The sequence below is a fragment of the Knufia obscura genome (genome assembly GCF_036327395.1).
Source record: "Knufia obscura strain CCFEE 5817 isolate CBS 148926 chromosome Unknown scaffold_21, whole genome shotgun sequence".
Lineage (NCBI taxonomy): Eukaryota > Fungi > Ascomycota > Eurotiomycetes > Chaetothyriales > Trichomeriaceae > Knufia > Knufia obscura.
The window spans coordinates 184,011-207,162 of record NW_027042707.1 but is presented as its reverse complement, the minus strand read 5'-3'; the positions used below and the strand labels follow the sequence as shown (position 1 = coordinate 207,162).

General features: G+C 51.0%; 9 protein-coding genes across 9 annotated transcripts; 8 read left to right on the top strand and 1 right to left on the bottom strand.

The window, feature by feature from the left end:
* Window positions 1–72: 72 nt before the first annotated feature.
* On the top strand, window positions 73–1,707 carry PMZ80_010872 (uncharacterized protein; the record flags this gene model as incomplete). Its single annotated transcript, XM_064879260.1, has 1 exon — window positions 73–1,707. One exon carries the CDS (start codon window positions 73–75, stop codon window positions 1,705–1,707), a length of 1,635 nt encoding a protein of 544 aa, XP_064725024.1.
* An 885-nt stretch (window positions 1,708–2,592) lies between these two features.
* PSY2 (Platinum sensitivity protein) lies at window positions 2,593–5,322 on the top strand (the record flags this gene model as incomplete). Its single annotated transcript, XM_064879259.1, has 2 exons — window positions 2,593–2,706; window positions 2,794–5,322. 2 exons carry the CDS (start codon window positions 2,593–2,595, stop codon window positions 5,320–5,322), a joined length of 2,643 nt encoding a protein of 880 aa, XP_064725023.1.
* An 893-nt stretch (window positions 5,323–6,215) lies between these two features.
* On the top strand, window positions 6,216–7,496 carry PMZ80_010870 (uncharacterized protein; the record flags this gene model as incomplete). The annotated part of the gene is made up of 1 exon (XM_064879258.1): window positions 6,216–7,496. One exon carries the CDS (start codon window positions 6,216–6,218, stop codon window positions 7,494–7,496), a length of 1,281 nt encoding a protein of 426 aa, XP_064725022.1.
* Window positions 7,497–7,998: 502 nt separating this feature from the next.
* Window positions 7,999–8,820, top strand: PMZ80_010869 (uncharacterized protein; the record flags this gene model as incomplete). The annotated part of the gene is made up of 1 exon (XM_064879257.1): window positions 7,999–8,820. The coding sequence occupies one exon, from the start codon at window positions 7,999–8,001 to the stop codon at window positions 8,818–8,820; it is 822 nt and encodes a 273-aa protein (XP_064725021.1).
* Window positions 8,821–8,921: 101 nt separating this feature from the next.
* Window positions 8,922–9,662, bottom strand: PMZ80_010868 (uncharacterized protein; the record flags this gene model as incomplete). Its single annotated transcript, XM_064879256.1, has 1 exon — window positions 8,922–9,662. One exon carries the CDS (start codon window positions 9,660–9,662, stop codon window positions 8,922–8,924), a length of 741 nt encoding a protein of 246 aa, XP_064725020.1.
* Window positions 9,663–10,236: 574 nt separating this feature from the next.
* Window positions 10,237–11,590, top strand: PMZ80_010867 (uncharacterized protein; the record flags this gene model as incomplete). Its single annotated transcript, XM_064879255.1, has 3 exons — window positions 10,237–10,777; window positions 10,825–10,993; window positions 11,041–11,590. The coding sequence occupies 3 exons, from the start codon at window positions 10,237–10,239 to the stop codon at window positions 11,588–11,590; spliced, it is 1,260 nt and encodes a 419-aa protein (XP_064725019.1).
* Window positions 11,591–12,626: 1,036 nt separating this feature from the next.
* Window positions 12,627–14,200, top strand: PMZ80_010866 (uncharacterized protein; the record flags this gene model as incomplete). Its single annotated transcript, XM_064879254.1, has 3 exons — window positions 12,627–13,029; window positions 13,080–13,643; window positions 13,704–14,200. 3 exons carry the CDS (start codon window positions 12,627–12,629, stop codon window positions 14,198–14,200), a joined length of 1,464 nt encoding a protein of 487 aa, XP_064725018.1.
* An 872-nt stretch (window positions 14,201–15,072) lies between these two features.
* Window positions 15,073–16,878, top strand: MET1 (uroporphyrin-III C-methyltransferase; the record flags this gene model as incomplete). The annotated part of the gene is made up of 1 exon (XM_064879253.1): window positions 15,073–16,878. One exon carries the CDS (start codon window positions 15,073–15,075, stop codon window positions 16,876–16,878), a length of 1,806 nt encoding a protein of 601 aa, XP_064725017.1.
* Window positions 16,879–18,132: 1,254 nt separating this feature from the next.
* On the top strand, window positions 18,133–19,158 carry PMZ80_010864 (uncharacterized protein; the record flags this gene model as incomplete). The annotated part of the gene is made up of 1 exon (XM_064879252.1): window positions 18,133–19,158. One exon carries the CDS (start codon window positions 18,133–18,135, stop codon window positions 19,156–19,158), a length of 1,026 nt encoding a protein of 341 aa, XP_064725016.1.
* Window positions 19,159–23,152: the final 3,994 nt, after the last annotated feature.

The following is a 23,152-nucleotide window of genomic DNA, read 5'->3' as shown; positions in this document are numbered from 1 at the left end:
GTGCTTGCTCAGAATAATGCTAAGTGTTCTTCTGTTCTCTCCTACGCTTCCCACCAAGCAACCGCGTGTGTCATGAACACTCGAGACTCACTTTACAGGCGTGTGTTGCAGGACAGGCAGGACCTGTTCAACCGGGCGCTCGCAGATGGCATCTACACACCTTTCATCTACCCTTGGGATACTTTGCCAGTAGTATTCCTGATCCTTGGCGTCACTGTCGCTCCACGCCTTCCATCCCTGCTCGGCAGAATTAGTCGATACACCCTGACATTGTCATCGCTTTGGTATTTGCTGATCAGATGGCCGTACGTGAGGACTGTGGGCTTGACAGCGGGTTACGGAATCGGCCTAGCCGGGTTCTGGGGACTGATCATGACCGTGATATTGCTCATATTGCATGACCCTGGAAAGGACTTCAGAAGAATAGAGGTTAGAAGGACGAAGAAGGAGCGACGAGCCTCTGCGCCTTCCGCCAATGGCCCGGAATCCCAGTCGCAGAATGGTCTTGTTAGGAAGCGAGCTTTGCCGGACTTGCGGGAAGCCAGCAAAGAAGACGAAGCGGTGACAGGCACGGCTCATGGACTGCAGGCCTATGAATTGGTGTGGCAAGAGCAACCCAGGGAGTTCTTCCATCTGTTGGACTGGTCGGCGGACCTGATGACTACCTTTCGAGGCATCAATTGGAATACTCGTGTCCCGATCAAGACCTACGTTGTCCCACCTCCAGAAGGTCACCCACCAAGGTTATCAGCTGAAGCACAACGGTTGAACGAAGGTGCCCTCCAAAGGTTGCAGCGATCATCTATACGCAACTTTCTGTGCTACTATGTCTTGACTGACTTTCTGAAGACCCTCATGATGACGGATTCCTACTGGCTTGGTCTCACTGCGATAGATGCACCTACACCATGGCCATGGCTAGCGAGACTGAACCAAGTCGTTCCCTACGCTACGAAGTTCTGCAGACTGGGCATCAGCATGGCAGCAGTGGTAACAGCCCTCACCCTCATCTTCTCGCTCAATCCACTCTTTTTCGGCACAATCCTCCCATATCTGCTCGACGACAAGCTGTATGCCATTACCAAAAGCCCTCTTCTTGAAGTCTGGATGTACCCTCCGCAGTGGGGCAATATGTTTATGACTCTTTGCAACAAAGGTTTGGCGGGCATGTGGTCAACATGGTGGCATCAAATGTTCCGCTACGGCATATCCGAGCCAGCGAAATTGTTGACCCAACGACTGAACATTAGTCCTCGAAGTCAGCTAGGCCGTGCAATCCAGCTCTTCGTGGCCTTCGGTCTGACCGCGAGTATTCACGCTGCAGCAAGCAGTACCACATTCTCTATCATCCCTGGCAGGCCGTGGCATCCTTTCATCTTCTTCATCAGCCAGGCAGTCGGTATCATGGTCCAGACAGAAGTTGCGAGACGGCTTAACAAGATAGGTGAATTCCCAAAAATAGCAAGACAGGCAGGCAACTTCCTGTTTGTTTTCGTCTTCCTGTGGTATACTGGACCTTATCTTTCCGACGACTTTGCACGCTGTCAGATATGGCTTTTTGAGCCTGTCCCTATCAGCATCTTCCGAGGATTAGGTTTCGGTTCAGCTGATTGCTGGTTTCCCTGGTACCAGTTCCCCGAGGGTGGTAGATGGTTGGGATGGTGGAACGGAGGGCGATGGTATAATAGTGGCATTGGCATGTTTTGATATCCCCAGATGGTAATGCTCCAGCATCACGTACTTCTGCAGTAGTCGGTCCTTGCATTAGGTAGGTACGGGATCTGTATGTCAGGGTGACCCATGGCAAATATTGCAGCATGATTTCTTGGCGGCGACGATCATTGATGTCATCTTGCTTCATCCGAGCTTCGTCCTCAGTCGCAAACGTGGCTGCAGCATCGCGTAGAATTGGAAGCTTGACTCCTACTACTCTCAGGTATGAAGCATTCGTACACAAGCAAGTAGTTGCCACCAGATCTGTGCATGGGTGGTCAGGTGTTCTTATCAAGATTCAGGAGCGGAAGAGCTACAGTAGCTTCGGGTGGCGTAATGCAACCTAAAATAAACCGGTGCTCAAGCCAAAAGCCTAGAAGATGATCAGCGGCTCCCCCAAAACTATGATAGCATAGGGAGCACAGTCCGTGCATTGGTCCGCTGTCGCATGTTCTGCCAGAGTGGAAAACCTCTTCTTCGACATCCGAGAGTCGTCGCGCTTCTTGAAACAGCACTGCGATCTCACGTCATTTGGTCACGAAGGCTTTTCACTTCGAGCGCTCGGTGCACCACGTTGAGACTGATCTACCTCACCACGTCACGCTCATCATCGCCGAGGCTACCGACGACATTTCAACGCGACTGCTCATTCATTTACGCGCCAAAGTTACGAAGCGACTTAACCAGTATCTGTGAGACTGACAGGCCAATCGCGCCATCCACTTAGAAGACGACTTGAACGACTCACGATTACACGATTACCGTACCACAACATACTCAACCATTCCGCTCTTCGGTGCCGATCCTCTTCCTCCGCGCACCCCATCAGTCGACCATCCAAGTCGCTGATGGTGACGCGCAAACCTCCTCCGCTGCAACATGGCCATGCAGGCGCCGGTGGCCAGCGACAAGAAACGAGTAAAGGTCTATGAGCTGAGGGAAAATGACTGGTTCGATCGCGGTACAGGCTTCTGCACCGGTCAAATCATCAATGTACGTGAAATTCGACCAGTCGTGCAATACAGGCGCTTCACCAGAGGCACTACTTGGGATCACAGTAGCTGACACCTCTTGACATAGGATGAGCCCCGAATATATGTTGAGTCTGAGGACCAGCCGGATAGAATGCTGCTTGAGACACGGATCATCAAAGACGATAGCTACCAGAAACAGCAGGATACTCTGATCGTTTGGACCGAACCAAATGGCACAGATATGGCACTGAGTTTTCAAGAAGCAGAAGGATGCGCTGCGATATGGGATTTTGTGCACCAAGTCCAACAGCAGTTACTTGCTCTAGCCGATGATGGACTTTCCGACGATGCGCTCGATAACATTACCACATCCTTTACCTTGAACCCTCCCGAGCTCGGCAATCTGGATGAAGTCGACCAGAATATCAGAGGCGCAAGCTTGTCGCAAGCTGGCCGAGAAGCCCTTTCCAAATTCTTGGTCAAGGAAGAGTATCTGTTGAAGTTGATAAAGCTGGTTGAAGTTGCCGAAGACCTTGAAAGCCTGCCCGACCTACACAGATTGTGCAACATCATGAAGGCACTTATCCTCATGAACGATAACACCGTGATCGAGTATCTGGTGACCGACGATCTTGTACTGGGCGTGGTCGGCGCATTGGAATATGACCCAGACTTTCCCACCCACAAGGCGAATCACAGGCAATACTTGTCAGACGAGACACGGTTTAAAGAAGTGGTAGAGATCAAGGACGAGCACATCAGAAAGAAGATTCGACAGACTTGGAGGTTACAGTATTTGAAGGATGTCGTGCTAGCCCGAATTCTGGATGACCCAACCTTCGGCGTACTGAATTCGCTTATCTTTTTCCACCAGGTGGATATTGTACAGCACTTACAGTCAAATGGACCTTTTCTGAAAGAACTGTTCAGTATCTTCATGAACGACAAGGAAGAAATCAAACGAAAAGAACAGGGTGTGCACTTCGTCCAACAGTGCTGCGCTATCGCCAAGACACTCCAGATGCAGAACCGGGCGACTTTACTGAACAACTTCATATCTAATGGCCTTTTCAACGTCATCACCTTCGCCGTTAGGCATCCAAGCGCAGCTATGAGAACTACGGGAATAGATATCCTAGTGGCATTGTTGGATCACGATCCTAATATGATGCGTGGCTACATGCTCAAGGCTGTTCATGAGAAACGGGTACCGCTCACAGACACATTCATTGAGCTCATACACGTGGAGACAGACCTAGGGGTCAAGAACCAGCTAGCGGACGCAATCAAGATACTGCTCGACCCTCAGCCGCCGCAACCCGAGGGACCGCCTAACAGGGCAGGAGGAGAATACATGGCTAAGATGACAAGGCCACAGCTCACGCCAACACAAGCCGCGAACGAGCAGTTCGCTCAGGACCACTTCGATCGATCATGCAAGAAACTCTTCATACCACTAAAGAACCTCGAGCACCGACAAGACATGAATATGTCATATCAGGAGATGACTTTGTTCACCTACCTGCTTGAGATTCTGACATTCTTTGTGCGACAGCATTCGCTGCGAAGCCGACCGTTCGTCTCGTCCGATGCACTGGCATCGCGCGCAGCACAGCTACTCCAGGCTCCTCAGAAACCGCTGAAACTGACTGCGCTCAAGCTATTTAGAACGTGCATTGCATTGCAAGATCAGTTCTACACGACACAAGTACTGAAGAGTGATGGGTTCGACGCTATATTGAATATCGTCATAGAGACGATGCCCCGGGATAATCTCCTCAATTCAGCTTGTCTCGAGCTGTTCGAGTTTATCTGCAAGGAAGCAATCAAGGAAATCATCACACATCTTGGGCAGAACTTCCGGATCAAATTACAGGACATCACCTACGTCGATACCTTTCAGCGGATACTGATCAAATTTGACCAGCTCAATGACCATGATCCAGACCTCATCTTGTTCAGCCAGGACGATGACACAACGCCCATCAATCGACGGCATATGACCAACCAATGGGCTCTGCAAGACATGGACGCTGAGCAAGAAGCATATTTCAACACCTCGGACGACGAAGACGAAGAAGCCATCTCGGGTATTGCACAGCAACCGATAACAGATAGGATGCAGTGGCAACGAAGGCGACTTCGGTCGGAAATGGTCAATGACGGTGCATCGCCTGTACAGAAACCACTAGTTGACTACCCTGACGAAGAGGAGGAGGATGAGCTTGCAACGCCCAAGACACCAGCGACACCTGAAAGTGAGAAGGAGAACGTAACACGGAAATTGCAACCGTCACCAGATATGAAAGATGATGCACAACAACCTCCAGAGAGAATAGCCGAGAAGCGAAGAAGGCAGGAGGGAGAGGAAGAGGATGAACTGGACAAGCTGTCAATTGGTGTGAAGAGGAGGAATTCCACGTCCAGTAACTCAAGTCTGGCCTCGAATTCCTCTCTTCGTCGCAGGAAAGGCTTTTTGAGGTCGAAACAAGCCGACTTGTCTAGTAGTCCGGATGATAGTCCAGACGGTAAAAAGCCGAGGAAGATTGCGATTAGTCTATCAACGCACAGCAAACCTGACGAGCCACCGGACGAGAAAGATTCGACTGCTGCCAACACGGCCAAAACTAACTAATGGGAGAACGATCTGATGTGCACAAATGAAACAACACTTTTCAACATGTAGCAATGGTGTTCTGGACCAAGATCAAGGCAAATTGAAAGTTGTATGACTAGCTACATGACACGAGCTGGAACGAAAGATAGAAGACCTGTGAGTTGTGCATGCAGCTCAGTTATTGCTGGCCTGCGGACTGGCGTTCGGGATCAGGAGTTGACAGTGCAAGTCCAGATCAGGCGGGCGGACTCACAGCTTCCTCTCTACGGTGAGCAGGACATAGAACAGCATACATTGGCATAGTTCTGGAGGTGTAGGCCTGGAACTGGTCACTCAACCTGAAGAGGTAAATTGTGGCATTGACGATGACAGCCTCACCATCAAAAGAACTTGAACCCACCATCTGCTCTTTCTTTTGGACTTCGTGCAACGAACGCTTCAGGCAGGCGTAGTCGAGGCTATGACATCTGATTGGCAAGATTAGCGAATCCAGGCTCGTTGCGAGCACGACGATCACCAGCCGGACTTGGGCGGCTTGCCAATGACTCGCCAGCAACAGCTCTCCACTGCAGCTCTTTCCACGAGAAAACTCGTGGACCCTGCTCGGCAGCGAACCCACCAAAAAAAAGAGCATGTCTCGACAACTTTTTATCACTCATGATCACAGTAAATAATCATCAAGGCATTCCCACTCTCCCCTCCTCCTCTTCAGCTTGTGTTTCTTGTACTCACATGTCCTTATTCGCGTCGATATAATTTGAGAGTGAACGACTTCAAGAGCTTTGCGTTCACGGTACTCATAAAGCTCTGCTTAACGTCTCTTTGAGCGTGTGACGACATATACGACATATACGACAATACATCTAATAATCATTTAATAGCAATAATTTCAGCCTGAAAACCACGAAAATATGGACAAACACACAACCAGCACCCGCGCGACGAGTGTGGATTTTGGTAGGGGCGGAGAGAGCTCTAGCACCTCCCCAACTCATGCTTTCGACCATGGCGCCCCCGAACTGGTCAACGACGGTGATCGAGCTGGCTACAACAACCCCGTACTCGCGGACGTCAGCAAGAAGAAGCTGACATGGACCGAGAAGATGCGCTATTTCAAGACGAAAGAATTCTGGTTCATTCTTGGTCTTGGTCAGATTCTGGCCCTTTGCATTACTGGCACGAATACGTTGAGCACTTTCCTGGTCATGGAAGGGACCAGTATTCCGGCTTTCCAGAGTTTCTTCAACTACGTCCTGCTCAATGGCATTTACACCGGCTACACGATCTACAAATATGGCTTCAAGGGATGGGGGAAGATGCTGTACAAGGATGGCTGGAAGTATGTTATCCTCTCCTTTTGTGATGTGGAGGGCAACTACTTCACCGTCCTTGCCTACCGATACACGACTATCCTCTCAGCACAACTGATCAACTTCTGGGCCATCGTCATTGTGGTCATCGTCTCCTTTTTCTTCTTGAAGGTCCGGTACCACTGGGCTCAGATCCTCGGTATCCTTATCTGTATTGGTGGCATGGGTATACTGCTGGCATCGGATCATATCCAGGGTGTCAATGGCGGAGACATCAGCTCTGGGAACCAACTCAAGGGTGACCTCTTTGCTCTGCTCGGCGCAACGATGTACGGTCTCAGCAACGTCTACGAGGAGTGGTTTGTCTCTGGCCGACCACTCTATGAAGTCATCGGGCAGATCGGCTTCTGGGGTATGATCATCAACGGCGCCCAGGCTGGCATTTTCGACCGCGCCTCCTTCCGGAGCGCGACCTGGAACAGCAAAGTCGGCGGATATTTGACTGGATATACGCTTATCCTGTCTTTCTTCTATACGGCCGTCCCGATTATGTACAGACTTGCATCAGCAGCGTTCTTCAACATCTCTTTACTGACCGGCAACTTCTGGGGCGTCATTATTGGGACAGCGGTGTTTGGATACTCGGTGCACTATCTATACCCCATTGCGTTTGTGCTGATCATGATTGGACATTTTGTGTACTTCCTCGGAAAGGGCGTGCTTGGTGAGGCGAAGAAGGCCTGGTTGGGCGAGCACCAAGAGAGGGGCGTTAGTGGCTTGTTCACGGCCAAGAGGAAGATCGAAAGGGGTCAAGTCTCGATTGAGGCGCCTGTTGAGGGAACACGTAGAGGTGAAGGGCATGAGGGGGCTGGCATTGTCTAGGGCAGGTAAGGAGTCATGACCAAGATGTCCTTGCAGCAATTAAAAAAACTCAACGTGGCCTACGAGCCGAGAATGCAGTTCGTATAGCTTCTAGAACGACTGGCGCGCTCCTTAGACACGAATGATGCATTATGAGACATATTCTCGGTCCTTCGATTGAGCTCAGTATTGCTTTTTGGACTTGTTGAGCCGCTACATGTTTTGAGGTACTGGGTCGCTTCTGACGACTGCGAAATAGCTTCGTACATACCAGAGCGGCAGCTGTGCCTCTCCAGGTGCTCCATAGATAACAAGCCGTGTGTATAGTAAGATACTTGTGCCATATCACTAGCCGACAATGAGATGAACGCACACCGGATCAGCAACGCAACCGGAACTTGCCAGTCTCTCGCAATGCTATACTGTCGTCGTCAAAATCCTCGCTGTGAAGGGCAAACTCAAGCGGTGCTTCATTCCATCGGTACCTTTGATCGGTCCTCAGCGTGTTGCAACTCATGCACAAATGGTGACATATACAGGCTGGTTTGACACTTGCTGGCAGCATGCATCAACGGCGGTCAAGGAATCGCTGGCAGTCACGCCCTTCCTTGTTCTGTGGGATGGCAGGCCTAATCCACACAGCGCTAGAAGCCAGTGGACCATCAACAATTGGGAATGGAGTGAAACAGTCACTGCTGGAAGAGATATCATTAACCTGGAGAGATGGGGTAGAGTTGGAGGTGCCATGAGACTTGTCGCTGATCTTGAGAACTTCACCTCTCTTGCGAAGGTCATGCACCATCTTATGGAGTGTTCACAACACTTTCACCCATCAGCGCCTGTTACAGCCTGGTCAACGACGCTCGATATGACTGAGGTTCGGCGGTCCTTTTCCATGCTCACACAGGCAGAGCTGCAGCAAAGTACTCGAAGTTACGATCATGTTGAAGATACCGTGCTGGCTGTTGATGAAGTAGACGACATCGATGACACTCATATTGATATTGATGCTTCAATGATCGAACAGGACGGCCACTCAAGTGAGGACGGCGATGTGTGGTTGGACATTGCAGCTCTTTACTCAAGAATGCGCAAGAAGGGTCTTTTCGACCCCATCTCGCCAGAAGACCGAAGGAAGTGCCTCGAGTTCAACAATAAGATCATGGCCGAATCCTCCTCCTCTCGGTCAAAGTCTCACCAGGATACCATAAAGGCTATGGCTCAATGGCCACCAGCACTGTGCCCCGGGTACTATGATGAGACGAATACCGTGGTACCATGCCCTCACGCCACCGAAATGACGATACACACTGCCAGGAACATGACCAGGTCTTTGAGCTTTTAGCGCTGCATTAAATGCAACAGTATCTGTTCGAAGCTCGTCAAGGGGGGCCGCACGAACAGCCAGCTCTACAACCCCGCTACTTTACAGTTCTAGATCCACGGTCAGCGCACAGCACCATCAGCAGAATCCACAACTCTCATCCCCTCATAGTACGTCTTAATCTCCCTCTGCAACGCCTCCTTGACAATCTGCCCACAAAGCTTCGCATACGGATTCGTCCTCACAGCCAAATCCCGTGCCGTCTTGTTTCCATAACGTCCAGCGACCGCAAAGTCTGCACTGGCGAGTTCCTCAAATTCAGCAGGAGTGGTCGTGTTGAACAGCGATGGTAGACGTAGGGATTTCAGGAGCTCAAGAAAAGCCGGTGATGTACTAGCTCGGAGAAGGAGGTAACCTCTGTGGGTATGTGCGCTTGCTAAGACGCGGGCATGGTGCGCACCGACTGGGGAGAGTGGTGAGGGCCGTGTAGCGACTGAGATTGCTTGCTCGAGATCTAATAGTATGTTATATAGGATTGACGAGTCTGTCTCTGAGTTGGGGAGAAGTCGGTATGCTTGAGCGCGGTTGTTGTATGCTGAAGCGTAGTATGGGTGGGCAGTGGTCAGATCGGTAAATCGTATGATCGCTGATTCGACGTCTTGCTGTGATGGGCTGGGAGAGTCGACGAGGGCGATAGCTTGTTGTTCTCTGGCAACGACCGTGTCATGAATGCCATTGGACGGTAGGTCGATGGTGTCATGCTGGATGTTTGTGGTACAATCTCTGTCGAGGGACGCTTCCGGATCGAAAAGAGCGCCAAGGACAGCGCGGTCGTTATTGGAAAGAATAGTTGCTGATGACATGTACACAATCATAGAATGTCAAAACCTGTTTGTGAGGAAGAAAGAATGGACTTCAGAAGTATTAGCACGGATGACAGTCTTGCTGTGCTGAACGAATTGTGGTTTTGTATTGAGGGTGCAGGGGAACGTTGGACAATTAATGGCAAGCCCATTTTTCAGGGCAGCTCGTGCGAACCTGAGTCGGATCGTATGAACGACTGGAGAAGAAGCGAGCCTTTGTATGTGGAAATCGTAGACTACCTACTTTTCAGGTACTGTCTCGACGGAATCCGCGTTCTGATATCCGCCAGGCGTTCCGTCAATAACCGAGTGGAGCCCTGCTTGAATGGTGATGCTACACAACCAATGGCTGGCCACCGAAACGAGCACTAACGCCAGATAGCAAGCCTTGAGGCGGAACAAGAGGTCGTATGACAGGTTGCGCCCTATTGTGAATCAGCGGAAATGTTCGAGAGGCTTGCCAGACATAACCCTATATATCTTATTAGCAACCAGCCATCGGCAGGCAACATGGCCATTCCTTCCTGCTTGAGCAACGTACACAACCCATTCAGAGGATCAGCATTTCATCAGCATGGCACCAATAGCTATAGAGTCAGCTACACAGCCGGCTCCCCTCCCCTCGAAGACCACATATGATCAGTCCTTCGTGTCTTTAGCACCAGCAGTCAAAGAGCCTCAGCTCAGCTCGTATCAGGGCTATGACAACGTCCATTGGTATGTTGGCAATGCAAAGCAAGCCGCAGCCTTCTATGTCACCCGGATGGGTTTCGAAAGGATAGCGTATCGGGGACTCGAGACTGGCTCACGGGCTGTTGCTTCGCACGTCGTAAGCAACGGCAACGTGGTCTTTGTCTTCACATCGCCACTTCATGCTCCCAACACCAAGAACCAGAACCTATCGAAGGAGGATCAAGCTCTGCTGGAGGAAATCCATGAGCACCTGACAGCTCATGGCGACGGCGTGAAAGACGTAGCTTTTGAGGTTGATGATGTCGAAGCATTGTATGCTGCAGCTGTGGAGCGCGGCGCCAGTATAGTCAGTGCACCAAAGGTGATTGAGGACGATTTTGGAGTGGTGAAGACAGCGACTATCCGGACGTATGGTGACACTAGTAAGTTGGGAGAGCTTGACCAAGAGGTCACCGGCTAACGCTTTCAGCACACACTCTCCTCGAAAAGCATGGCTACCGAGGGCCTTTCTTGCCAGGATTCATAGCGATATCAGAGCAGGATCCAATATCGAAGTACCTTCCAAGCGTTGGCCTCGAAGTCGTCGACCATTGTGTGGGTAATCAGGACTGGAACGAGATGGAAAATGCCTGCGATTAGTAAGTATCTTCGCATCATGGGTCTTACCTCGCTGACTTGACCTCAGCTACGAGAAAGCCCTCGGCTTCCACCGCTTCTGGTCAGTGGACGACAAAGATATATCGACCGAATTTAGCGCGCTCAAATCGGTAGTGATGGCGAGTCCCGATGAGCGCATCAAGATGCCTATAAACGAGCCAGCTGTTGGCAAGAAGAAGTCCCAGATCGAAGAATACGTCGACTTCTATGGCGGTGCAGGCGTTCAGCACATCGCTCTGAGGACAGAAGATATTATCCGTGATGTGACCAACCTGAAATCCCGAGGTGTCGAGTTCATCACGGTGCCAGATTCATACTATGAACAGATGGAGCAGCGATTGCAGAAGGCCGGCTTGCAAATAACGCAGGACTTCGAAACGCTGAAGAAGCTGGGTATCTTGATCGATTTTGATGAGAATGGCTATCTGCTGCAGCTCTTCACTAAGCATTTGATGGATCGGCCGACTGTTTTCATTGAGATCATATATCGGAACAACTTCAATGGCTTCGGGGCAGGGAACTTCAAGTCGCTGTTTGAGGCTATCGAGAGGGAGCAGATGGCCAGAGGAAACCTGTAATCAAGATCGCAGTGGAGTAGATAGTGCTTACGGTGGATTATTACAGCTGCCAACCGACGCTATTTGAAGTGCACAACTGACCTTGACTCTGCTTTGACAGTCTTTCGATCTCTTGTTCTCGCGTTCGGGAGCACACCAGTTCTCAGAAGTTGTGTACACTCGAGCCCGCACTCGTATTCGGACACAGAGGAAAGTCACACAAGCAAAGAACAAAGAATACTGGTTTCTTCGGCATTTCCCTCAAGTCTTTTGCGATCGGTGAACCCACTGCTACATAACGATTAGCCATAGTAACAAGACTTTGCGCCGAACGACATAGTGCATGCTCCATTGACGATGCACTGCGTACAAAGTCCTGTCACGAAGCTCGACCAAATTAAAGATCAGAACGACATATTCCGTTTCGGCACAACCCATAACATGACTAACAATAAAACACGTGCCCATAATCGGGTCGAACCTCTTCAATGCCGATTGGCTTGTTTGTACGTCGCTAAGGAGTGGAAGCTAGTCTCTTCTCATGCGAGTCCGACTATATAGAGTAAGTCATGACTATCAGGCCTTCTTCGCTAATTAGTGTTCACACTCTCTGGTTGTGATGTGCAAGTATTTCAAATATTCGAGAGAGAATGAGTCCTGCGTACGAAGCTATTGACAGGTTTATTCATTCTCGGCTACCGGGGGTTGGCACCAATGCACCAGATGAGCATATTGAACCACCAGGAACTCGTCCGTGCGAGCCGCTGCGAGCAGCAAGTCTATGCGCCATGGAAAATAATTTCGAGATTCATACCAGGCTACCCTGCAGTAGCCATGGGTCACAGCTAATCCTGAGTTGGTCTGAATGTTAACCATTAAGGCAACCAGTTCCACAAGTCCAGCTCGCCTGGGGGCCATTTGTTCCTAGTGCACAACAACGGTCCCTAGTCACATATGACAACGGCAGCTCTAAGAACATAAATGGCAGAAGATCTTTCGGACCTGATGTAGTCCTCTTGTCGAGCTTTACACAAAGGACAACAACACAGCAGCAATCATGGGTGACGTCTCCGAATCTTCACAGCGCGAGCTAACAGGGCAACTCCTCGAGCTCTCACAGCTTGTCGACCCTTCAGAAGTCCTCGCAGCCTCGTCGGTTGACTATATCGCCAACACGCAAACATGGTCTACGGCAAAGGACAAGAAACCACGTCTTGTCCTGCGCCCTACCACAACTGAGTCCCTTACCAAGATCGTGAAGTATCTCCATAACACAAACCTCGACTACAAAGTTCGTTCTAGAGGCTTCGGATCTGCATCGGCAACAGATGTTCTAATCTCCCTCACTGCTTTCGATGACTTCGAGTTCAACAAGGAGGGAGAGTATGTCATCCTCGGCGCAGGCGGTACTTGGCGTGGATACTACGATCGTATGGAGGCCGCCACACAGGACTGGACGAGTACGTTATCCTCATTCCATCCTGACCGCATCTGACATGACATCGTCTAGTCGTCGCAGCTCGCACACCATCCATCGGCATAGGTGGAAGTACTCTCTGCAGTGGCTTTTCCTGGCTTAGCGCAGAGTACGGCTGCGTCAGCGACCCAGCAAACCTCCTTGATGCCCACGTCATCACCGCTGATGGCCGCGCCTTCTGGGCAGCAGAAACAGATCCAGATCTGTTGTGGGCCATGCGCGGCACCGAAACCGGCTTCGCAATCGCCACACACTTCAAGTTCCGTGCTCGTCAGTATCCAGAGAACGGCAGCATATGGGCTGGACCCATCCTTATTCCACGCACGAAGGTTGCGGAGGTGGCAAAGGGCATCTCGAGTATGGCGGAGAAGGACAAACGTGGTGAAATGACCGACAAACTCGGGATGTTCCTGTACGTGCTGCGGAAAGAGATCTTGGCGTTTCTTGGGACAACGCAGGACATGCTTGTTGTGCATGCTTTTGATGCTAGAGGAGAAGCTAGCGGTCGGGAGGAGTTTCGGTGGGCGCTCGAGATGGAGGGCGCCATTGATCAGACGGGAGGTGGGATGACGCTTGGTCAGGTTGCGCGTTTGCAAGGTGAGTTCTAGTCTGGTTCGGCGACCGTCGAGGAATACAGCGGGTCTAATTTTCCTTCAGAACATATCGGCGACGTCCGGGGAACCGCCGAAGCATATTGGTCGCCTATTTGCATGACAGGTGAGAACGAAACATCCGAAGAAATCATAATCAAATCGATATCTTGGTGGGAAACAATCCTCGACGATCCAACCTCAGTCTCCAAAAACGGTTATCTCCTCTACGAGCTCTTCTCCTGCCGAGATAACCTCACCGGTCGCCACAGCAGTGCCTGGCCACGACCAGTAGGCTACAAACATCTAATGTTGCTCGGTACAGGTTGTGGTCCAAACGAGCCCAAGGAGGTCAGCGACAAGGCGAAGCAGTATCTCATGGAAGCTCCGAAGAAGATACTGGGTAAATTGATGAATGAGGTTGATATTGTGCCGAATGCGCTTGAAGACTTTCATGATATCGAGAGGATATATGGAGGGCACTATGAGAAGCTGAGACAGATAAAGACGAGAGTTGATCCGCAGAATCGCTTGCAGGGGTGGATAGAACCGTTAGCTGCGTGAGATACCTTTGGAAGCATCAGAAGCCTGAATAAGTTAAAGCCAGAGATTGCTGCGGTATTCTCGTCGTTTGGAGAGCAATGTCGAAGGACATCAGCCAGCGGACCTTCGTAGAAGTTCCGGATGGTGCGATCTGGCAGCTCTCGGAAGTCGATGTCTTCGAACGGTATGGCTGCCTTGATACCCTTCTTCAGGATGGCAGGTGTCTTTATGAAACCTTTGACACGCTGTGTGGCTAAAGCTATCACCTCTGAATGCTTGAGCCTTACAGTACGTTTGTGGTCCACGGACGGGACCACTTTTTGCTTCGTCTTCGTGCCGCCTATCAGCTTTATGGGCCTCCCTATGCTTTATCTTGCGGCGTGGCGGCATCGTGCACTTCCTGGTAGCCCCTTGGTCATACGAGAGAGCGACGCATGCATTACAGGTAAACACCCAGGATACTGACAAGGACAGACTCGACTGATGCCGATCTGCACTTAAGGTATCTATAATGATACGTATAGAGTCGCTAAATTGAACGAGTTCGCCCGAACAAATTAGCGTCCATGTGAGATCGCGCCATCATCCCCGCGGAAGATTTTCTTTGAGGCTCGAACAGTCGCCGCATGGTGAGCGAATCAACTTGGCGATGATACAATTTTGATAAGCCCGGCATTCAAGGCGATAACGCAAACCTAGGATGGGCGAACCACTACTCATGGAGTATTCGTCGAAGAGTCCTCGGTGTTGAAATGCTGTGGCATCTCCGGTAGGTCTGTCATCCTGATAACACACGAGTCCTTTGCTGTCCTCGACGTGCCTACCTCTACGTGACCTTCGCCTCGCCTCTCGAAGTATAGCTCTGGACATACTGTACAAAACCAACAGCAGTCATGCCTGCTCTACTGACTGCACAGAACTGCTCCGATAACGTCCACCTCATCGTTGGCTCTGGCCATCTCGCAGCTTCAAGGTGCTCGAAGTCACTTGAGGTAGGTGGCAAACCGATTCTAGTTGCGCCAGAGCACGATGACCTACACTTCACACTGGCCAAGCACATCGAAGGTGGAAGGGTGCAGTGGACGAAGCGAGACTTCGAGGAACAGGACTTGAAGACATTAGGCAGGGAAGAGGTGGACCACGTCGTGGATGCAGTGTTCGTTACGAGCGGGCCTAAACATCCATTGAGCATACGAATCTCTAGCTTATGCAAGAGATTGCGGATACCTGTCAATGTTGTGGACGCACCTCAGCTCTGCACGTTTACACTACTGTCCACATACTCAGACGGACCACTGCAGATAGGCATCACAACATCTGGCCGAGGATGCAAGCTAGCATCACGAATACGCCGGGAGATTACAACCATTCTGCCACGAGACTTCGGTGCGGCTGTCGATAGATTAGGCACGATCCGCAGGAAGATCTGGGAGGAGGACAAACTCGCTGAGCTGCGGCAGGGGCAAGAAAGCGGACAATTAGACGAAGAGGATGAGGAATCCGAGAATCAGAAACACACTTTCAACACTCTGGTGAAAGAGGCAGAACCGGATCCAGAGATTGCGCGGACGAGGCGCATGAGGTGGCTGTCTCAGATATGCGAGTATTGGCCTTTGAAGAGACTGGCAGCTATCAACGATGAGGATATTTCCGGCATACTGAACGCGTACAGACGCAATTCACAGAACCATCAAGAGTCGGTTCAAGAGGCGGTTGCAGCTTTGAGAGTACGAAAGGGCACAATCACACTGGCAGGATCTGGACCAGGTCATGCCTCGATGCTGACCGTGGCAACACACGAAGCCATCAAGAATGCGCATTACATTCTGGCAGACAAGCTTGTGCCTGCCGAGATCCTTGAGCTGATACCAAGAAGAACACCCGTCCACATTGCACGGAAGTTCCCGGGCAACGCAGACGCGGCACAAGACGAGATGCACGAACTTGCTCTAGCAGCCATGAAAGAAGGCAAACATGTTCTGCGGTTGAAACAAGGAGATCCGTACCTTTACGGCCGAGGAGCAGAAGAGGTGACATATTTCCGAGAACGAGGCTTTCAGGTCAGGGTACTGCCAGGCATAACGAGTGCACTCTCAGCGCCATTGTTTGCAGGGATACCCGTTACGCATCGTGCTGTGGCTGATCAGGTGGTCGTATGCACTGGAACCGGACGGAAAGGCGCAGCACCTGAACCGCCGTCATATCGGAAGAGTAAGACTGTCGTGTTCTTGATGGCGCTACACCGGTTAGAGAGCCTTATTGGAAGTCTGACAGGCAAGGATGAGGCTAGCAGTGGGTCACGTGTATCATGGCCGAAGAACACACCATGCGCGGTGATAGAGAGAGCTAGCTGTCCGGACCAGCGTGTCATCAGATCGACTCTCGAGCACGTCTGTCAGGCAGTTGAGGAAGAGGGTTCGAGACCACCTGGCCTGATTGTGGTTGGTGCTGCATGTGAAGTTCTGCACAAGGTTGGGAATGATACTAGGTGGGTCGTGGAGGAGGGTTTCAAAGGCCTAGAGCAAGCGGGCCAGGAGTCGGATGAGTTCGCGGCTCTCCAGGAGTTACAGGACCAGAATCTGCTGGACGAGGTTCAGGCTAAGGCTGACTCGCCGGTCGGCGGTTCTTTGAACGTTTCACAGGCTTCGGAATTTGCTAGGATACCCCAAATGTCGGTTCAGGCAGATATACAGGCGTAGAGTGTTTTGCACAACACCAGAATAGATGATGACATGCACAGAAGCATCGGGCGCTCTGAGTAAGACCAGCAAGTGGTCACCTGCACCATCAATGTTTGCGGTCCGACGATCAACCGACCGCTGGCCGTTGTGACCAACGCTTCACACAAGCCTTTTCTACCTTCTAGAAGCATGCCTCTTGCGGCACATCAGGTAGCAGGCGTGCTAAGAATAGAGTTGTAGGATCAATTGCACGCCGGACACGCGCGTTCTGAAACATGAGGCTCTGTAGAGCCTTTGTGTTGCTCATCGGCTATCAACAGCTGAGTGTGATGAAGGACGATGAGGTAGCATGTGGTGGTCGCTGAACAAACAAGGTCGGAATTTTACTAACTAGAGGCATAATGAGGACATCTCGCTGAAGCGAGGCGAGACGGTCTGATTAGAACCAGATCACCGCAGGGTAGACCTCACCTGATCGAGTGGGTGAGCAAGCGATTGGGCGTAGTGGATCTGTGTATCTTGAATTGCATTAGGTGTCGGCAGTGAAACCTGCAGAGTGCAACTCGGCGGTACAGCGTATCGTAGAAGCATTGTGACAGATTATTCCTCTGCCGTTAGGGTGATAGAAAGGTGAAAAGTCCTATGTGTTGTACAGCTCATGTTGGATACCTCTCAACGTGGCAGCGGAAGTGCTGCAGATCTGCAAGCAATTTCCGCCTGCGCTGTTCGAGAAAAGTGGTGCCCAAGTGCCCCAAGCCTGCCCACTGGACTTGAAACCTTGCAAAGAACCCTCCCCCGATCTAGCGCCTATTTTTCTCTCAGCGTCGCACTCTCCTTCCACCGGACAACAAAGAAGTGGGCATGTTCACTGCATGAATCAACGTCATACTGAATATCTCGACTCCCTCCAAGATTCGAATCTTCTGTTCTCTTGTTGGTATTATCGAACTTTCACAGAATTACTCTCGATAACGACAACAAGCACTTCGCCTTTTCGCACGACTTGTGTGAAGGCAATACCACTTACCTACAACTTTCCCCCGAACGTTAGTCACCGTGGCGTCCCAGGTAGCCTCAAACTGGACAGCCACATTCCTGCCGATTCTACATAAGCTGGAAGCCTTGTACTCGTCTGCTGGCACTGGCAAACCGCATACGGCATCCTCATTATACGACCAGATCCTACCCCTCCTCGAGAACTTCTCGACCACACAGATCACAACAGTACTTGCCACAGTTCTCGCTCTACTATTCCTGCTCGCTCGATCCTTGATGTACCGATCTAGCTTCAGCCAGGTCGATCGAAATGGTGGTGGGCGATCGCCATATGCAGCCTATGCCAGAGACCCAGCTGGACGAAGTGTCTCCGATCTCTACGATTATGTAGACGAGCAACACAATGTCCTCTCACCTCGAGATCTCCAGCAAGCGCCTTCTGTGTTTGAAGACGAAGATGCTCCAGATGTTGTACATATCAAATTTCGCGGCGACACCTGGAAGACCGATTTCCCACCCTTCTCAATAGCCGAAGAGAAAGTCCAAGTCCGCCACGTCCGCGATAGAGTCGCACGTAGGCTAGGCCTGGAAGGTCAAGAAGGAAGAATCAAATTATTATACAAAGAGCGGGAGCTGAAGAGAAACGATGCACCATTACGGAAGTACGGCTGCAAGCAGAACAGTGAGATCAATGTCGTCGTCACGACCGAGTCAAGAGATTACAATGGCCGCCGAGAAAGATCAGGCAGTGACACTGACTCACACGTTTCGAATGCATATAAAAGTGCCGATGAGGGTCGAAGAAATCGGTCGTACTCTACCAATAGAAGACGAGAGGAAGATCAGACACTAGCCTATCCTCCCTCGAACGGCTACCTGCATCCTTCCAGCAAAACAAACACCCCACCGAGACAGCCGTCACCCCACAGACCCACACAACAGCCGCGGCAAGGGTCGTCGACAGTTACGACCGCACCCCCATCTCAACCTACCGCCCCAGCCGTGCAACCACCACGAGCAGATCCCTCCACCGATCTAGGCAAGGTCCAAGCCATGCGCTACGAATTTCATACAGAATGGGCCCCTGTGATTCAGAGGTTTATCCGATCCCCACCAGCAGATAAAGACGAACGGATCAAGGAGTATAGACGGCTGAGCGAGATAGCATACAAGAAGGTTTTTGAGCCAGGTGATGCGATTGAGCCTGAAGGGCCGGAAAAGGATGAGATCAAGAAGACAAGAAAGCAATTGTACAATGAGGCTCAGGAGATTCTGAAAGAGCTGGATAGGTATAAGCCTTAGGGTTGAGCGATGGTGTTTGACGGATGGTTGGCGCGCGTTGCCAAATTCTGAGACCACAAGGCACTGTTGTAGAGGACAAAGAGATACGACGCAAAGTCATGTCGGTTGGACCACTATTCGGTTGCAACCACATCCAGCCGAACGTGAGATGATGGTCAGCCACCGAGACGGGACAGGCCAGGCTCCAATTTGGCTTCAAGCTGTCGTGGGGATACGCGCTGACAACAAGCTCGATACAGAGCATTTTGTGCAAAGGAAGAGAAGAGTGCATTGAGCACATACACTATGCATCCCATTTTGTTTCGCTGAGGAGGGCTGACTTTATCTTCTACTGTTCTCCGGCGTGCCGCTCGAGACACAAATCTGTTTTCTACTATGTCCCCTCCGTGCATTGTGATTCGTGCCTGGCTAACGAAATCCAGTTAGCAGGACCTGGTATCCAGAATCTCACAAATAATTTACACCCATAACTTTCAGAGCAACAGACCACGGGCAAGCGTAACCCAACGGCTAGTACGTCGCACCTTCCTTCAGACTACTGTAGTACGAGCATCAGGGTAGGTGCTACTCAGCGCTGGCGTACCTTCCGGGGGTCGCCGGACCTCTACGGCAGGTGCAATCCTCGTAAAGGAAGGCACAATCCCGTAGATTGTCAGGGAAGGCACGACCGGATTTGTGGGAAGGAAGGTATGACTGAGTCCAATTAATGCGCAAGGAAAGTACGACCTACCCAGATCAGAGAGAAGGCGCGACCCAGCTAAGGAGGCAGGTGCGACCGTCCGTCTCTAAGGGAAGGTACGATGCTACTTATTAGGAAGCCGGGATCATCCACATATCGCGAGGAAGGCACTGCTGATCTAAGAGGCAGGCACGGCCCGAGCCAAGGAAGACACGATCGTTCTGTGCGGCGTGGAGAGCGCACCAGGAGGCTGAGGAGGCAAGCACGATCCAGCTCGTTGACAAATAAGGAAGGCACGAACTACTGGACAGCTGAGGAAGGTGCGATGAGCTCATGGGGCAGGCACAACCATCTTGCAGGGTCGCAGGGAAGGCACGACTTACCCATGAGGAAGGTAGGACGGTATTTGCTTTCCTCAGGAAGGTACGATGGACTCTAGTCTCCTGGGGCAGGTATGACCGAGTACTGGGAAGGCACGACCGTCTCTCATTCGGCATGGCAAGCGCGACCAAGATATGGAGGCAAGTGTGGCCTGGTCTAGGTGTTTGAGGAAGGCAGGTTACCATCCGCTATCGAGGAACGCGCACAGTGCGGTCAAGGAGAGCACTACACGGTCTTCACGCTCGCTCGAGTTTGGAGCCACGTGATGTGGATGGTTGATGGGCTGAGGCGAACCTGCGAAATTGCATTGGTCAAGTTGGCTAGAAGTGCACAGGAGATATGCTATGAGGAGCGGCAAAGTACTAATGTAGTAAGGGGCTGGGTGCTGAGTGGGCGGGTTGGAAGGTCGGGAGGGTCTTGACAGGCATGGTCTGACAGTGGGAACCCGATGAAGACTGCTGCATCTTCTGTGATGATAGTGAGATGAATGGGGAAAAGACGTATGCAATATGAAAGTGTCCGATTCCAAGCAGCACCATGGACATGCATTCGGGAGATACAACAATGTTTGCCATGTATAGATGCTCTGCTCAATGATATAGCTTGATGTGTCAACCTATGCAATTTTGGCAAGATATCATGCTGTCCACTAGGATATCTTCATCTCCCTATCCATACTTGCTTGCAACTTTCGGCCTGATCTATGCTCTACCGTCTTCCCTTGGACAACTTCTCGCCCTTTGTCCACCTGTATTCCCTCCTGATACCCTGCCCAATTCTTTTAAGCACAATCGTCGCACCCGCAGTTCCCAGCCCGCTTGTTCTTGCAGATACTTGTCATGGTTGGAGCCTGCCTTTCATCGTGGAAGCACATGATCGTCCTGGAACCACAGTTGCACCAGCAATGAGTGTGGCAGTCTCCCATGACCAACGCTGGATCAGTGCCCGAGATATACTGATTCGGGTCTCCGGAGTTGCATGTTGCGGGGGCGTAGGTGTCGTGAATAGCTTGTGGCGTTGCGAGAGAGGCTGTAACGAGGAGGGAAAGGGTGGATAGGAGGAGTATAGCACGCATTTCCAAAGCTCGATGAGGTATTCGAAGTGACGCTTGGAGGATCGATATCTGCTTCAGGTTGTCAGCACATGCGCCCCAGCATGCCGAGGATGAGAGACTCCTTGCTCCTCCAGACTCAGAACGAGAGGAAGAGATGTGTTTACTGCTCTTGAAGTCTAGCCTTTGTATGAAGCGGCTGGAGAATGCCTCAAAGAAGACAGGTATGGAGATTGAGCCTAGCGACTTTTGTGCTCAAGTCGTACCTGCAAATGGTAGAACGGTGATGTGAGCGTCAGATGGTGGAGGTGCTAATGCTCCAAGCCACTGCCACGAGTGTTCTGCTGGCAGCGGATCTTTTATGACAGTGAAGTCGAAGGACTTGCTGGATACCAGTGACCAGACTGCAAGGAAGGAGAGTCTTCGAAAAGAGCTCCCCCGAAATATGTGAGTCACAACACATCTTTCTCTACCCTCAGCATGGCAGGCATTACGAGTCCTTCGCGCTTACCGTTTCTTGCGCCAGATCACATGAGGTAGGATCAGGCGGGTACAGCTTGCTCCGAGACCGTTGACGACAGCGAAGCAAGTATGACCTACTGTTTCAGCGGAACAATTATAGTGTCACCGATTGGCTCAGTGTATCGACAAAGAGATGTGCAATGGTGAACGCACGACTCGAGAGAATGAGTTAACAGTCAAGACGGTCAAGGAAGGAAGGCACGACCCAGCTCGGGAGGCTGTTAACAGCTTGTCGTGATCCTTGGTGGCAGCGTCGAGAGCGAGACGGGTATGCCTGACTTCGACAGTGAATACATACGGAGAGTGCAATACTGCTTCCCATATACACAGTACAATCCATAGGTTGGGCAAAACATCAGGAGATGGGTACAGTTGGCAAGGTTCGGTTATACGACAGCGGAAGCTACGGCTGCCAGCAAGACAGCTCTGTGCAACGAGGGTTACCTCATTTCATCAGACGGCTACGCGCTGCTGCCTTAGGCAATAATACGGTAAACAGGAAGGCAAGCAAGCGCGTAGCGCGTCTGATCGCCGAATTCTTAAATAGCGTAAATTTGTGGTACAATCTTACCTTCCTATTCACCTCTACCTCTTATTACCACCTAGTAAGTCCCTAACGAAATTTAGCTGCTGAGGTTAAGAAAGGCCTGAATATCTTTAGACGATGAAAATGCACTAGGAAAGATAGAAAGGACAATGGATGCTAAAGGGAAACGGAAGGGAACTTTTAGGGTAGGAAAAGTGGCAGTAGGAATCTTTGAGTTAAAGATAGCCCTTTCGCTTCGGCGATTTCTCAGTAGCTCAGGTAAGTGTAGTATAGATTTAGTTACGTATCCCCGGAATTTCAGGAGTTTTTTAGTTAGATAGTGTTACTGTAGAAGTTAGAATGTCTATTTTGTACCACACGTTTATATACTAAAGAAAAGTTGAGCGATTAGACGCCCCGCCGCTTAATTTGCCTATGTTCTCCCGTATAAGCCTAAGTTTCACTGTATTCATGAGCCGCCTCAGGCATTAAGCGGCGGTCCGTCTGATAAAATGAGGTAACAACGAGGGCTGTCCACCATGCCACGTGCTCACTACAGGCCATAAATCGGAGCCAGGCGAATGTTGACATCGTGCCCTGATTGGGTGTTCTGACGCCCTATTGCAACGTTGCGGGCCTCCTTTCTTGGTGTTAAGGTCAATATTGCGTGATCTTAATGTTCTCATCCCTTTATACCCTCACCACAGACTTTTCGAGAGCTATTCTGCCAATTTTCATCGCAGTATAATTATGACCACTTCCCAAAACTGGACACCGGCCGAGGGCGGCTGCCCTTGCCGTGCGATCCGCTACACCCTCACAAACTCGCCCCTCA